The sequence below is a fragment of the Lygodium microphyllum genome, chromosome 15 (genome assembly GCF_053477565.2).
Source record: "Lygodium microphyllum isolate KBCC chromosome 15, Lygodium_microphyllum_v1.1.10, whole genome shotgun sequence".
In the NCBI taxonomy this organism is placed as follows: Eukaryota; Viridiplantae; Streptophyta; class Polypodiopsida; order Schizaeales; family Lygodiaceae; genus Lygodium; species Lygodium microphyllum.
This window is the reverse complement of record NC_141149.1, coordinates 102,462,256-102,474,246: the sequence shown is the minus strand read 5'-3', so window position 1 is coordinate 102,474,246 and position 11,991 is coordinate 102,462,256. Positions and strand designations below refer to the sequence as shown.

The following is an 11,991-nucleotide window of genomic DNA, read 5'->3' as shown; positions in this document are numbered from 1 at the left end:
GATTACAATCACTGTTAATGATACCCAAAGTGAAAAAAATGAAAATAGGAGAGCTTGAAGCTTCCTGGCTATGGCTGCCAAGAAACCCACAGCTAGGGTTTGATAGAGATCTCTTTCTGTGGGCAAAGATTTGAAGAGCCCTCTTGTGGAAGGATAGCCCACTAGGGGGACTATCAAAGCCCCATGCAACTCATCAACATTGCACCTTTTGTAGGTTGCACTAGGTCGAAGAAGCCCACACTGTCCAGATTATGCCGGTGCTGTGTTTTTTTGCAACGCCATGCTACTGCACCAAAAATGTTAGGATCTTTTGTGCCAAGATGCTGTGCCATGAGTTGAGAAAGAGATCTCTAGAAGGAAGCAAGACAAGATATTCCCTCCTCTATTCACACGAGCCCCTCCAATGGAGGTAGGTGTTGTGGCTGGTTATGAAGGTTGAAAGACCAAGATGGGAAAGTGAAGCTTTTCTTGTGCACTCAGGTTGAGCTGAGGCTTAGGGAAGCTTAAGGGATTAGAGATGGCTCTGATTCCATTATAGGAATCAGAGTTTGCAGCATGAGAAGAAATGTGCACAAGAGGGAGAAGAGAGCTCAAGAAGTACAAAAAGAAAATCTTACTTATTCAGTTGCTTATGGAGTACAACTAATACAATCTTTCACATCACTAAGAGTGACCTCTTGGCTGTTTAAATAGCCTCTAGATGGCTAGGGTTAGGGTTTCCCATTGTCCTCTAGTCCACTCACACCCAACTATCCTTATCCATCCTTGCATACATAGGGTGCACATGCCTATCTCTCAACATTGCTCTAACACTTGTGACTGATTGGGCATAGGCATAGGCATGGCCAATAGCTCTCTTCTTCTCTATCTCTTTACTAGTTTAGTATAGCATCCTATATGTCTTTCCATTCAATCTTTATGCCCTACTCTATAGTATCATCATCTAACAACTTCTCTAACTCTAGTTGCAAAATGAAGGATCCCTATCTATAAAAATAAAATAATTTTCTCTATAAAAGCAAATATAATTGCTCTACATAGTCCAATTGATCAAACAGTTGAGATATTTGCAATCACACCTACTTCAGTCCCTTTGTCCCTTTGTAAGGAGCAGTGAGGGCTCAGGACCAGAATCCCATATGCACAATAGGAGAAAGTGCCACCACTCAATTCCTATAAAGGATTGTACTTGCACTCTTTTTCTAATGCAATGATAGTACTCTTTTCTTTCTAGTAAAGTGTCTATGTCACTGTCCACACACAAGATTGTGTTTATGAGTCCAAGTCTCAATCTTGGAACCTAATTCACTTGTGTGACAATTTGTCTTTGTCAGGGTCAATGTCTTCATGAGTCTCTTCTTCCTCTTTCAACCTTCATAGCTTCCGCATCTACCATGCTCTAGATCCCACATAATTTAACACAAACTTTATCCCAAACTCTCTTTGTAGTTCTGGAGCAGAAGAGCCTTTGTAAGTTTATGAACTCACTCTAAGAAAGTTTGCTTGGCTAGTTTGTCTACATCCTTTATAAAATACTCCTCTTTTAGGGATCTCTTGAAACTGCCCCATGTATTTCCATGATCTATATAGATGGAATCTATTAGGCTCCAAATTTGATAAGAAACAACCCTAGTAAAATATATTGGCATATCATCTATTGATACATAAATGTAGCTTCTCCATATAGAAGCAAAAAAACCTTGAAATATTTTTTATCTCAAACTTCTTCATCTTTGCAATCACTTTTTGCATAACCCTAATAACAACCTCTTCATGTTAGTCAATTCATAAGTCCTCACGAAATCTCTAATAATTGTTGTCTTGACAACAACTTCATCTTTAGTTGCTTTTCCCATCTTGTAGACTATAATGTAGGCCTTTCACATTAGGTTCACCAAATGTTGAGAGTTGGAAATATCTAGGTCTAAATTAGTTGGGAATCAAGGAAAAGAGAAGATAGATGGAAGAAAGAAATAAGAACAAGGACTCTTGAATATACTATAGAACACAAGAAATAAATAAAAACAACAAGAAACTATAATACTCTTGAAAACTTTGTACAATTGCAATAAATCTATTCAAGCTGAATTAATGTACCTAAGATGATAGCATAGGAAAACCTTACCTGAGATGATATCTTGGCACCATTCTTTGCGGCCCCAAAGAAGATTACCATAGCAAATACAAAGGAAGCACTTGGAAATATTGTTGAACATGCCAAAATATCTCGGATATGCATTTTAAAAACAAGTCACTTAAGTCTTCCTTCTTTGGTAAGCCCATGCGATCTCTTCAATTACAGCCACATAAACACTCTCAGTCCTCACCTACAATAGTAGATAAAGATATCTTTAGATTTGTTCCAAACATAATCTCTTATAGGCAAGACTTTCTGGGCTAAAGGCACTTGTAAAGAGGTAGAATCACTTATTGTTAACTTCAGCCTTGTTAGTCACAACAATAGAATAGTTTCAAATCTCCCTGATATTTGTCATTGACATGCATCCACAAGTATCTAGCAATCTTCTCCTTGTTAACTTCAATACTTTTCTTGAAAATTTTTAATTATGTATATGCCCTTTGCCTGGCTACAACTTGTTTCGATTGTAACCACTTAGACAAAAGTCATCTAAGTACTTGAATTGAAGTGAACAAACATGTCGACAAGCCAACCTAGGCAAAATTACATAAGCCTTCCCAAAATAGCTGACAATGCCACTTTTTTGTAAATGCCTCGCTTTTTGATTCTTTTAACTTGGACGACTTGTACCACTCAAAATAAGTCCTTGCATGTATTTACATTCACCCAAAGATCTCATTAAGTCATGAAAACTTAATATTGGATACTTGGATTATCTGAATGACTCGTTTTTTTCCTAGAAAACCGTGTAAAGACTCCCTGTCATGTCTCTTTCTATATTGATGGTCTTTCCTATGGTTTTCCTTCATTAAACCTCTAACCACATGACAATGCTCACTTGCAACTATATGTGCAATCCATGATGGTGTTCAATTGATGATTATGACAGTGAATCCCTACTACATATCTCCACTCAATGAGTTGAAAAAACAAGCATGCATCTATGTAGTTATTGACCTTAAAAAGCCAAGAGTGTGAAGTGTTGAAGATATGCTACACAAGATGACAATTTCATTGCTCGATGGGGAACATGTCCATAAGGTTCACTATTTGTGTACGGCTCAACTCCTAGATGATGCAAGAAAAACTTGTTCCAAATGATTGTCCACCCACGAATGTGGGCAGGAACTCATGAGTGATGTGTATAGATTTTTGAAGATGAGCAAATTTTCCAAGGTAAAAAACTAGGACTGTTAGGTAGGTGCCCAAAACTGCCTTTATATTTGTGCCTTTTGCACCTTCTGAGACTATCAAATAGAGAGGTGAACAAACATTCCTTGCTCATCCTATCAACTATCATCTTCTTTCTCCTCATCAATTGATCACTCCCTTATTGTGTTTTCCATTTCCCTTGTCATCTCTTCATCTACCTTCATCAAACCCTTAACCAATCACTCCCTCTTTCTTTGCTTGAAAATATGCAAATCTTTATGAAGACAGTCACTGGTAAGATCATCACCTTGCAAATGGAGAGCTGTGACACCATCAACAACATCAAGACTGAGATCCAAGATAAGAAAGGCATCCCTCCCAACCCGCAACACCTAATCTTCATGAGTAACAAGCAACTTGAGGATGGCTGCACTCTTGCCAACTACAGCATTCAGAAAGACGCCTCATCTTTTTCATATAGGTCACCATGCTTTTTCCATACACCATATGTGCCTACTGTGTCTTTCACATTAAAATATGTAGACTTTAAGAGTGTCAACATAATAACAGAGCATGCTAACTCATCTAATTCCTCCCATACTTTTGCATCCATGTTCTCAACTTAATCCCACTACATTTGATAAGCTATACCTGCTTCTTCTAGACCAACACATTGTATATTTTCTCTTCCCAATATGAAAAGTTTGTATGGTCGAGATTTTCTATATGAATAATGCATTCTTGAACTCAATACAGAAGCCATAATGACAGAGTATGTATGCACACCAAAAATAGTAATGTAGACCCAATTGCAAGCTCAAAATAGACCAATAGACTACAAACGAAGTGCCCCACAAAGCCAAGCAATGGCTATCCAAATATCAAACCAACATAAATTTGATGTAAAAACAATATTTTAGTGCTCCCTAAGGCATATGAATTTTATGTAAGGTATTCCAAGTATTATGGCTATCGTTAGAGTATAAAACAATTAATGGAGACCAAACACATGCAAATTACCTTCAAAAATCAAATTCAACCCGTATAATCTCTACAAAATGAGCATAAATTAGTATGGAAAATTCCCCAAGTTGACAAATTCATCAAAATCTATGTGTAATCTAAAGCCGTAAGCCTCCCAATGAAAACTAGTCATTGTGCCTTAAATGTTACAAAAAGGTTTCTATGATAAGATAGATGCCATGTAGCTTCTAGATAATGAAAAAAATGCGGGGGAGCACTTTACTAACAAAATTGTATCCACACAAGTTGTTTTTAATATAAACAGCCTCTTGGAGCATTTGGATCAGTAACATTACCCATAGACATCACTATCTCAGCAAATCATCAAGTTTCTCTCGCTTTCAATTTCTCTATTACATACACAAGCTAACCCCCTTCTTTAAAACAATAAGAGCATGAGCTTAAGAAAGCCCCTTGCTAGATCCAAGAAAATTTACTAGAGAAATCGGTCATGCCTACTTGACTTTACTAGTAGGACATGAAACCATGGGAGGCACTCCATGCACTCCACCTACCTGACTTTACGTGAGAAATTGGTCACACCACAATAGATGCTCACTTGCAACTAGATGCGCAGTCCATGATGGTGTTCAATTGATGATTATGACAGTGAATCCCTGCTACTGCTGATCTCCACTCGACGAGGCGAAAGAATCGGCATGCGTTTGCGTACTGGGTAAAGGGGCTAATCTCACGGAACACCTAAGCATTTGCATCTCGATATTCGCAGAGAAGATGGCGTTTTCAGTTTTTCTTACATCGGCAGGTACGCAATGTCGAACTTCATCTGCAAAAACGAATATGAGTTCACGCGATTCGAAAATGCACGAGGAAATTAGCTCGCGATACAATTCTTTGAAAAAGAAAAACCGCTTGCCAATGCACAGCAATGGACAAAGCGCCATTTTGAAATGAAGCACAAGAGTGTGAAGTCCCGAAGATTTTCCACATGAGATGACAATCGATCGCCTTGCTGGAGGGGAAAGAGGTGTCTCAGGTTCACTGTCCACGTGTGGCTGGACTCTTAGATGATGCGCAAATACCTGCAGCCGATGACTGTTCGCCCACAATTTTGTGTGAGCTCACGGATGATGTGGATAGATTCCAGAAGATGAGCGAACATTCTAGGGCTTGTAGCTGTAGGTCGCGGCCCGAAGCTCGCGGGTTCGGCCTTTGCCCCCCCCCAAAGGCTATAAAAAAGAGAGCCGGCCCTTCTCTCCCTCATCCTATCGACCATCGTCTTTTGTACATCCGCAATCGCTTGCTCCCTTATTGCGTCTTCCATCTCTCCTATTCTCTCTCCGTCTGCCCTTCTTCGCACCCTTTCCCTACCACTCCCTCTCTCTTTCTTCGCCCGAGAAGATGCAGATCTTCGTGAAGACCCTCACCGGCAAGACCATCACCTTGGAAGTGGAGAGCTCCGACACCATCGACAACGTGAAGGCCAAGATCCAGGACAAGGAAGGGATCCCTCCCGACCAGCAGCGCCTCATCTTCGCTGGCAAGCAGCTCGAGGATGGCCGCACTCTCGCCGACTACAATATCCAGAAAGAGAGCACGCTGCATCTCGTCCTGAGGCTTCGTGGTGGTATGCAGATCTTCGTCAAAACCCTCACAGGTAAGACCATCACCCTCGAAGTGGAAAGTTCTGACACAATCGACAATGTCAAGGCCAAGATCCAGGATAAGGAAGGGATCCCGCCCGACCAGCAGAGGCTCATCTTCGCCGGGAAGCAGCTGGAGGATGGCCGTACCCTGGCAGATTACAACATCCAGAAGGAGAGCACTCTCCACCTCGTCCTGAGGCTGCGCGGTGGCATGCAGATCTTCGTGAAGACTCTGACAGGAAAGACTATCACCCTCGAAGTGGAAAGCTCCGACACGATCGACAATGTCAAGGCTAAGATTCAGGACAAGGAAGGGATCCCCCCCGACCAGCAGAGGCTCATCTTTGCCGGAAAGCAGCTGGAGGATGGCCGCACCCTGGCGGATTACAACATCCAGAAGGAGAGCACGCTCCATCTCGTCCTGCGATTGCGAGGTGGTATGCAGATCTTCGTCAAGACCCTGACAGGAAAGACCATCACCCTGGAGGTCGAGAGCTCTGACACCATCGATAATGTCAAGGCCAAGATCCAAGACAAGGAAGGGATCCCTCCCGACCAGCAAAGGCTCATCTTTGCTGGCAAGCAGCTGGAGGATGGCCGCACCCTGGCGGATTACAACATCCAGAAGGAAAGCACGCTCCACCTGGTGCTCCGCCTCCGGGGTGGAGGAGAGCTATGAATCCTCCTGTTCCGTGCTCAGAGATGCTTGTCTGCCTGCTAATGTAAGTGTGTCCCCGACTCCGTACTGCTGTTGCTGTAGCTCTGATGCCTATGCCTTTGGTTTGATGCAATGCATCAGCTACTATCAGTCCTTGGTGTAGTGGTTTCACAGATGGATGTAAGTCTTTCGCATTGATGTAATATGAAAGTCCCTCTTGTAGCTTTTTGACATGCAATATAAGAATGAAATGCCTTTGTTCCTGGCGTTTTGACTTCCAGTATAGCAATGAAGTGCTTTTGTTCCTTTAGCGTACCTTTTTTGGGTCCATTTCCCTTGGTTCTGATGCCTTGTGAATGTTCCATTTGTCCTTGGTCTGTTTGGCTTCTTGCTCAAAACCGTCCTTCGAAAGGAACGTTTACAACAGCAGCTCATGTGCTTTGTATACGGTTATAATGCCTTCTTCACTTCATGTGTTACAGCAGCTCTTGTGTTCGTGTTGTGTAATAGTGCCGGGAAGGCACTCCTCGGCTGGCACAGTGAAATCATGTTTGGTCTTGCAAAGATGGCATTGTTCAACTACGCTCACTAAAGCAGCACACTGCTAGTGTGTACCAGGAAAATATGTTACGCCTAGTAAAGATTGCTTTGTTCAGCCTCACTCCTGATTAAATTGGTTCTATTAGTGTGTGTCCTGGTAAGGTCCTCCTAGCATGATTATACCCCAGGATGTTCGAGCACGATTCATGAGGCAGAGGACAAGGTACAGCAGTACAGGGGTCTTTTTTCATCTATGCAGGCCAGTACTCCAACATGTAATTCGAAAGGGATGCCTTCTTGGGCTTCTAAGAGGGAGTATGCGGTCTGGTTCCCAATGGGTTGTGTTCTGTCAGTAGATTGCTAGTCGTCAGTGCAAGACCCTAGCTGGTTTGGAAGGAAGAATCTTACATGGAATTGGCCTACTGTTTACAATTTCTTCTATCATCTTTGTTGTTGAGTGAGACTAGCGAGCTCACACCATTTCAGGGTGGGCTGAAGTAGTTGGGACTTGCAGGGAACTGTGATTTTCAGGACAAATGGTGTGGTCGGAGTACTGTTAGATACCGCCTGGGCATTTATCAGAGGAGGGATATGTCATTCTTGGATTCTAATCTCTCTTACCCTTACAAGCAATGTGAGGTGGCACCAAGGCTTTGGGTTTCTGCTACAGTAACACCCCAAGTTTAGATGGCTTTTTCCAAGAATTGGAGAGCATTGACATTACACGCATGATACAAGAAGGCTTTGATTTAACTAGCTCTTAAAGCACCCAATACATGGAGCGCCACTAGAGGCCCTCTCTGTTTTGGGTTTTTGTTTAAGTAGGATTGTTTTGAGGGGGTAGGAGATATTCTAGCTTTGTTATGTACATGCTATTGAACACAGAATTTGATGTGACTACTATGGTTGTAGTTCAGCCGATTTTCCTAGGAAATTAACTAGGGGGAGTTGGCTATTGAAAGCCACTTTTGTTCTCTAGTTGGTAACACAACCTGTCAGAGATACAGTCCACAGTTTCGGTCTTCATTCTTCCACTAAGTTCAGGCCTTTGAATCAGCAGTTGGGATGCTAGTCCTTGCATGTATGTGCATGGTAGGCATTGTTCTGTTTGTGTACAGCGTACTCTTGGTCCTGCTATTCAGCATGTATGCATCCCATGCCACGTTGGCAGCTGGATACTTTTAGATGTGAGCCAGATCATATTGGATGAGCGTGCTTCTTGGATTTCTTTTTGCCTCCCATCCCTTGCTAGAACTCTTGTCAGAGTGATCATGGTGCTGCGGGCAAGACTTCAACAGATGTCCAGCAGGCTCGTCTCCTTTTACCAGGGGTGAATACTCCCTCAGGGTGCTGTGCTTTCAGCTAGTTCAGAGCTGCAGGAGAGTGTTTTGGCCCGGCCATGCGTTTTCATCTCTTTTATCTGGCAGTATCTGTATACAACTGCCTCCCTACCTCAGCGTTTTCATCAGTGTACTGTCCCATTCAGCTGCACTTCAAATGAAATGCTGCCTGCCCAGCCATCTTTTGAACCAGTCCTGCCAAACTACAGTGCCAGTTTTCATTCCAGATTCCGGCTGCTAGTCATGCATGTGGTTACATGTTATCACAGTCAGTTTGTGGTGCAGCGCCTTGCCCAGGAGTCTCTTTTCAGTTGGTGTATATCAGTTCAGCTAGTGCGAGCTGTCCCTGGCAAAGCAGGAGCAACCGACTATATCAAAGATGGGCATCAGTCTCCCAAGGAGTGATGCTTGCATGGAGCAGCAACCTGTTGAGGAGTTTGTGTGCAGGAAGGAATAAGATAGATCGAGCGAAACCCGGGACTATATATTGGTATATAGATCCAGTAAAGGAGCTCAGATGGGACCACAAGCTGCTCTTCTCAGAGGATGGCGCGTGACCGAACTTATCCCCTCTGGAGCAGTTTCTGCCTAGCCAGGACTTCTTGATCTAACATAGTTTCTGCAACAAAAGGTGGATGGTTTCTGCTTGGAAATTTGGTTATCCATTCAAGTTACAAGTTGAGTATACAGGTAGATAATCGATCTTGTGACATTAATGTGACATCAAAAGTGATTTAATGTCACATTAAGGTCATAAGTGTGGAATGTGACATTAAAAGGGATATTTAATGTTACATTAAGGTAAATTTAGGGGAACATGCACGAGAATGACCGTCCGGGCTCTTGGGCGCCCGAACGGGGTTAAGGGGAGCCTAGAGAGTAAGGGAGTCCAGGAATAGTAGGACTCCAAGAAGTTGACGGCTGGCAAAGGGATTAGGTTTGAGGGCCAGCACTTATCTAGGCGTGGCTGGGAGGATAAACACACTCGTGCTTCCATCATTTTCAAGAAATCTGTCTCCGTCATCTATCATTGGTATCAGAGACGTGAGGATTCCTAAAGGTCTTCAACGTCAGTCTGTTCAGGTGACCAAATGTGACGTGATTCGTCACAAAGAGTAATCGCTGGAGTTGCTGGTCATAAAAGACGTCGATAATAATCGACGGGTCGTGAAGAAAGCGCGTCGTGAAGAAAAAACGAAAGTCAGAAGCACCCGTCCCGTCGCGTGAGAAAATGGGCCGTTAAAGAAAATTAAAAGAATTCCAGCGCCACGTCACATTATTGTGACCTTCAACGTTACGGCAGAAACGTTATGGGCAAAAACGTTTCGTTACGGGCAGGGAAAAAGAAAAAATAAAAAACGTGGGTCGTGAGGACCAGGCGTGGAGCCGCCAGCATTCGCGAGGACCAATCAGATCAGATGTGAAGCCGCCAGCATTCGTGAGAACTAGATCAGAAGTAGAGCCGCCAGTATCAGATTGCTGTTGACGGGTAAATTCGACTGTTCCTGAGACGGATAGGACTGCTCCTGAGACGGATGGGACTGCGACTGTTGTGAGATAGGCAGAAAAACTTCATACATAACTGAAGCCACAGCCTGCCATTAAAAATCAGGGAAGTATTTTATCTTGTATGCAAATTTCTTATTTTTGCTTTCCAATTCCAGTGTATTAATGGCAGAAAAAGGGAAAGAAAGGGTAATGGAAAGTTCTAGTTTTGGGGATTAACCTATGGTAGATCCCCATGAACCAGACATACAAGAAGAACAATGGGAAGAATTTTTTGCCACGCGAGAGCAATTCGATGATCTTATTGCTCGTGTGCAAACTCAGGGGGTTCAAATGGAATTTTTAACCCAAACACTTACTGAAATAAAATCTCAACTAACTTTATTGTTGGAAAGAGATAAAAATAAGATAGAAACCTCGAATGTCCCATCTTCATCGAAAGATTTAGATGTGACTATGCGAGATCCTAAGGAATCCCAAACCTACCATAAATTGAGGGATAATCCAGTTTTAAAGGATATGAAACCACCTCAATTTTACGGGGAGGAAAAAGATAGAAATAAAGATACAATCTTTAATTTCCTCCAAAAATGGGAAGATTTACATAAATTGAAAAATATCCCACCACATCTCCAAACATTGGAGGCTAGTTTAACTTTGGGGCCTAAAGCATATAAGTGGTGGCGAACTTTAAAGGAGGCAAATAAAATACCTGAAACTTGGGCTCAATTTGAATCCGTCTTTTTAAAAGAATTTCTTCCTGAAAATGAAATGGAAAGAAATTGGGAAGATTGGGATTATGTCAGACAAAAGGGACGGCCCCTACTGACATATCTGGAGGAATATCGTGAGATAATCCTCAAACTGGAAGGAATTGATGAATTCCAAAAAACAAGAGGATTCATTAGGGGACTGGATAAAGCCTGTAAAAAGGAAGTAAAACGGAGTTTACCTAAGACGCTTGAAGAGGCAATTAAATTTGCATTAATTTATGAAGATAGTATGCGTCCAGGTACACTCACCAGTCTCACTGATATGGAGCCCAAGTCTAAGGAATTAGAAACCTCAAAATTTGTGGGCAAATTTAAAAAAAAAAAGCCATTTTTCAAGGGTAAAAAACAACCTTTTGAAAAGAAACCATATATGAGGCCAAAGCTAAGTCCTGATGACTTTGATAAGGCCAAAAAAAAAAAATTGTGTTTTAATTGCCTATCCCCTAACCATGCTGCTTGGAATTGCCCTTAAAAGAAAAAGGGGGAAGACAAAGGAAAGGACAAGGGCAAGGGAAAAGAAAAACAAATCCATGTAGTGCAGACCTTAGAATTAAAGGGTCATGAAAAGTATAAATCTTTAGAGGTCTTGCACATGGATGTACAACATAAGTGTTGTATGTCAACTTCTTTGTGGCAGCCTATTTTTGGGCCACATGATTTACTTAGAGTACATGGATTGATAGTTGGAAAACGGGTTAGAGTCATGATTGATGACTCTGCCACACATAATTTTATAAATTATGCACTTGTCAAAAAATTGAACCTTCCCCAACAAAACAGTGAGCATCAATATGTTGTGCGTATGATGCAACGCCAAGACAATTAAATATGGGATACAATGGTATCCAATTTGGAAATCGAGATTGAAGGATATAAAGATAAGCTTGATTTCCAAATAATGAATATGGAAAGAGTTGATATTGCTCTAGGGAGGGAGTGGCTATGGGGATTGGAACCATCCTTAAAACGTAGCTATCACCATGATACATTGAAATTTGAAAGGGATGGTAAGACTTTTGTCATTCAAGGTGAACATGAAGTATTTGATAATCCTTTGCTGTGTTCTACTGAAGTTCAGAAGCTGATAAAGAAGGAAGTTTGTGAGGTATATATGCTATGGTCTCTTCCTGTACAGAATACTTTTACTTTCTGTAATATAAAACAACAATTTTCTTATGTTTGCGAATCGAATGTTAATAATGAATTGAACAGTTTGTTAGATGATTTTAAAGATGTGTTTCCTTTTGATTTA

General features: G+C 41.8%; 1 protein-coding gene across 1 annotated transcript; it reads left to right on the top strand.

Moving 5' to 3' along the window:
* The first annotated feature begins 5,538 nt into the window (after positions 1 to 5,538).
* On the top strand, positions 5,539 to 6,858 carry LOC148024841 (polyubiquitin-like). Its single transcript, XM_087694510.1, has one exon. It carries the CDS (start codon positions 5,678 to 5,680, stop codon positions 6,599 to 6,601), a length of 924 nt encoding a protein of 307 aa, XP_087550636.1. The 5' UTR covers positions 5,539 to 5,677; the 3' UTR covers positions 6,602 to 6,858.
* The last annotated feature ends 5,133 nt before the right edge of the window (positions 6,859 to 11,991 follow it).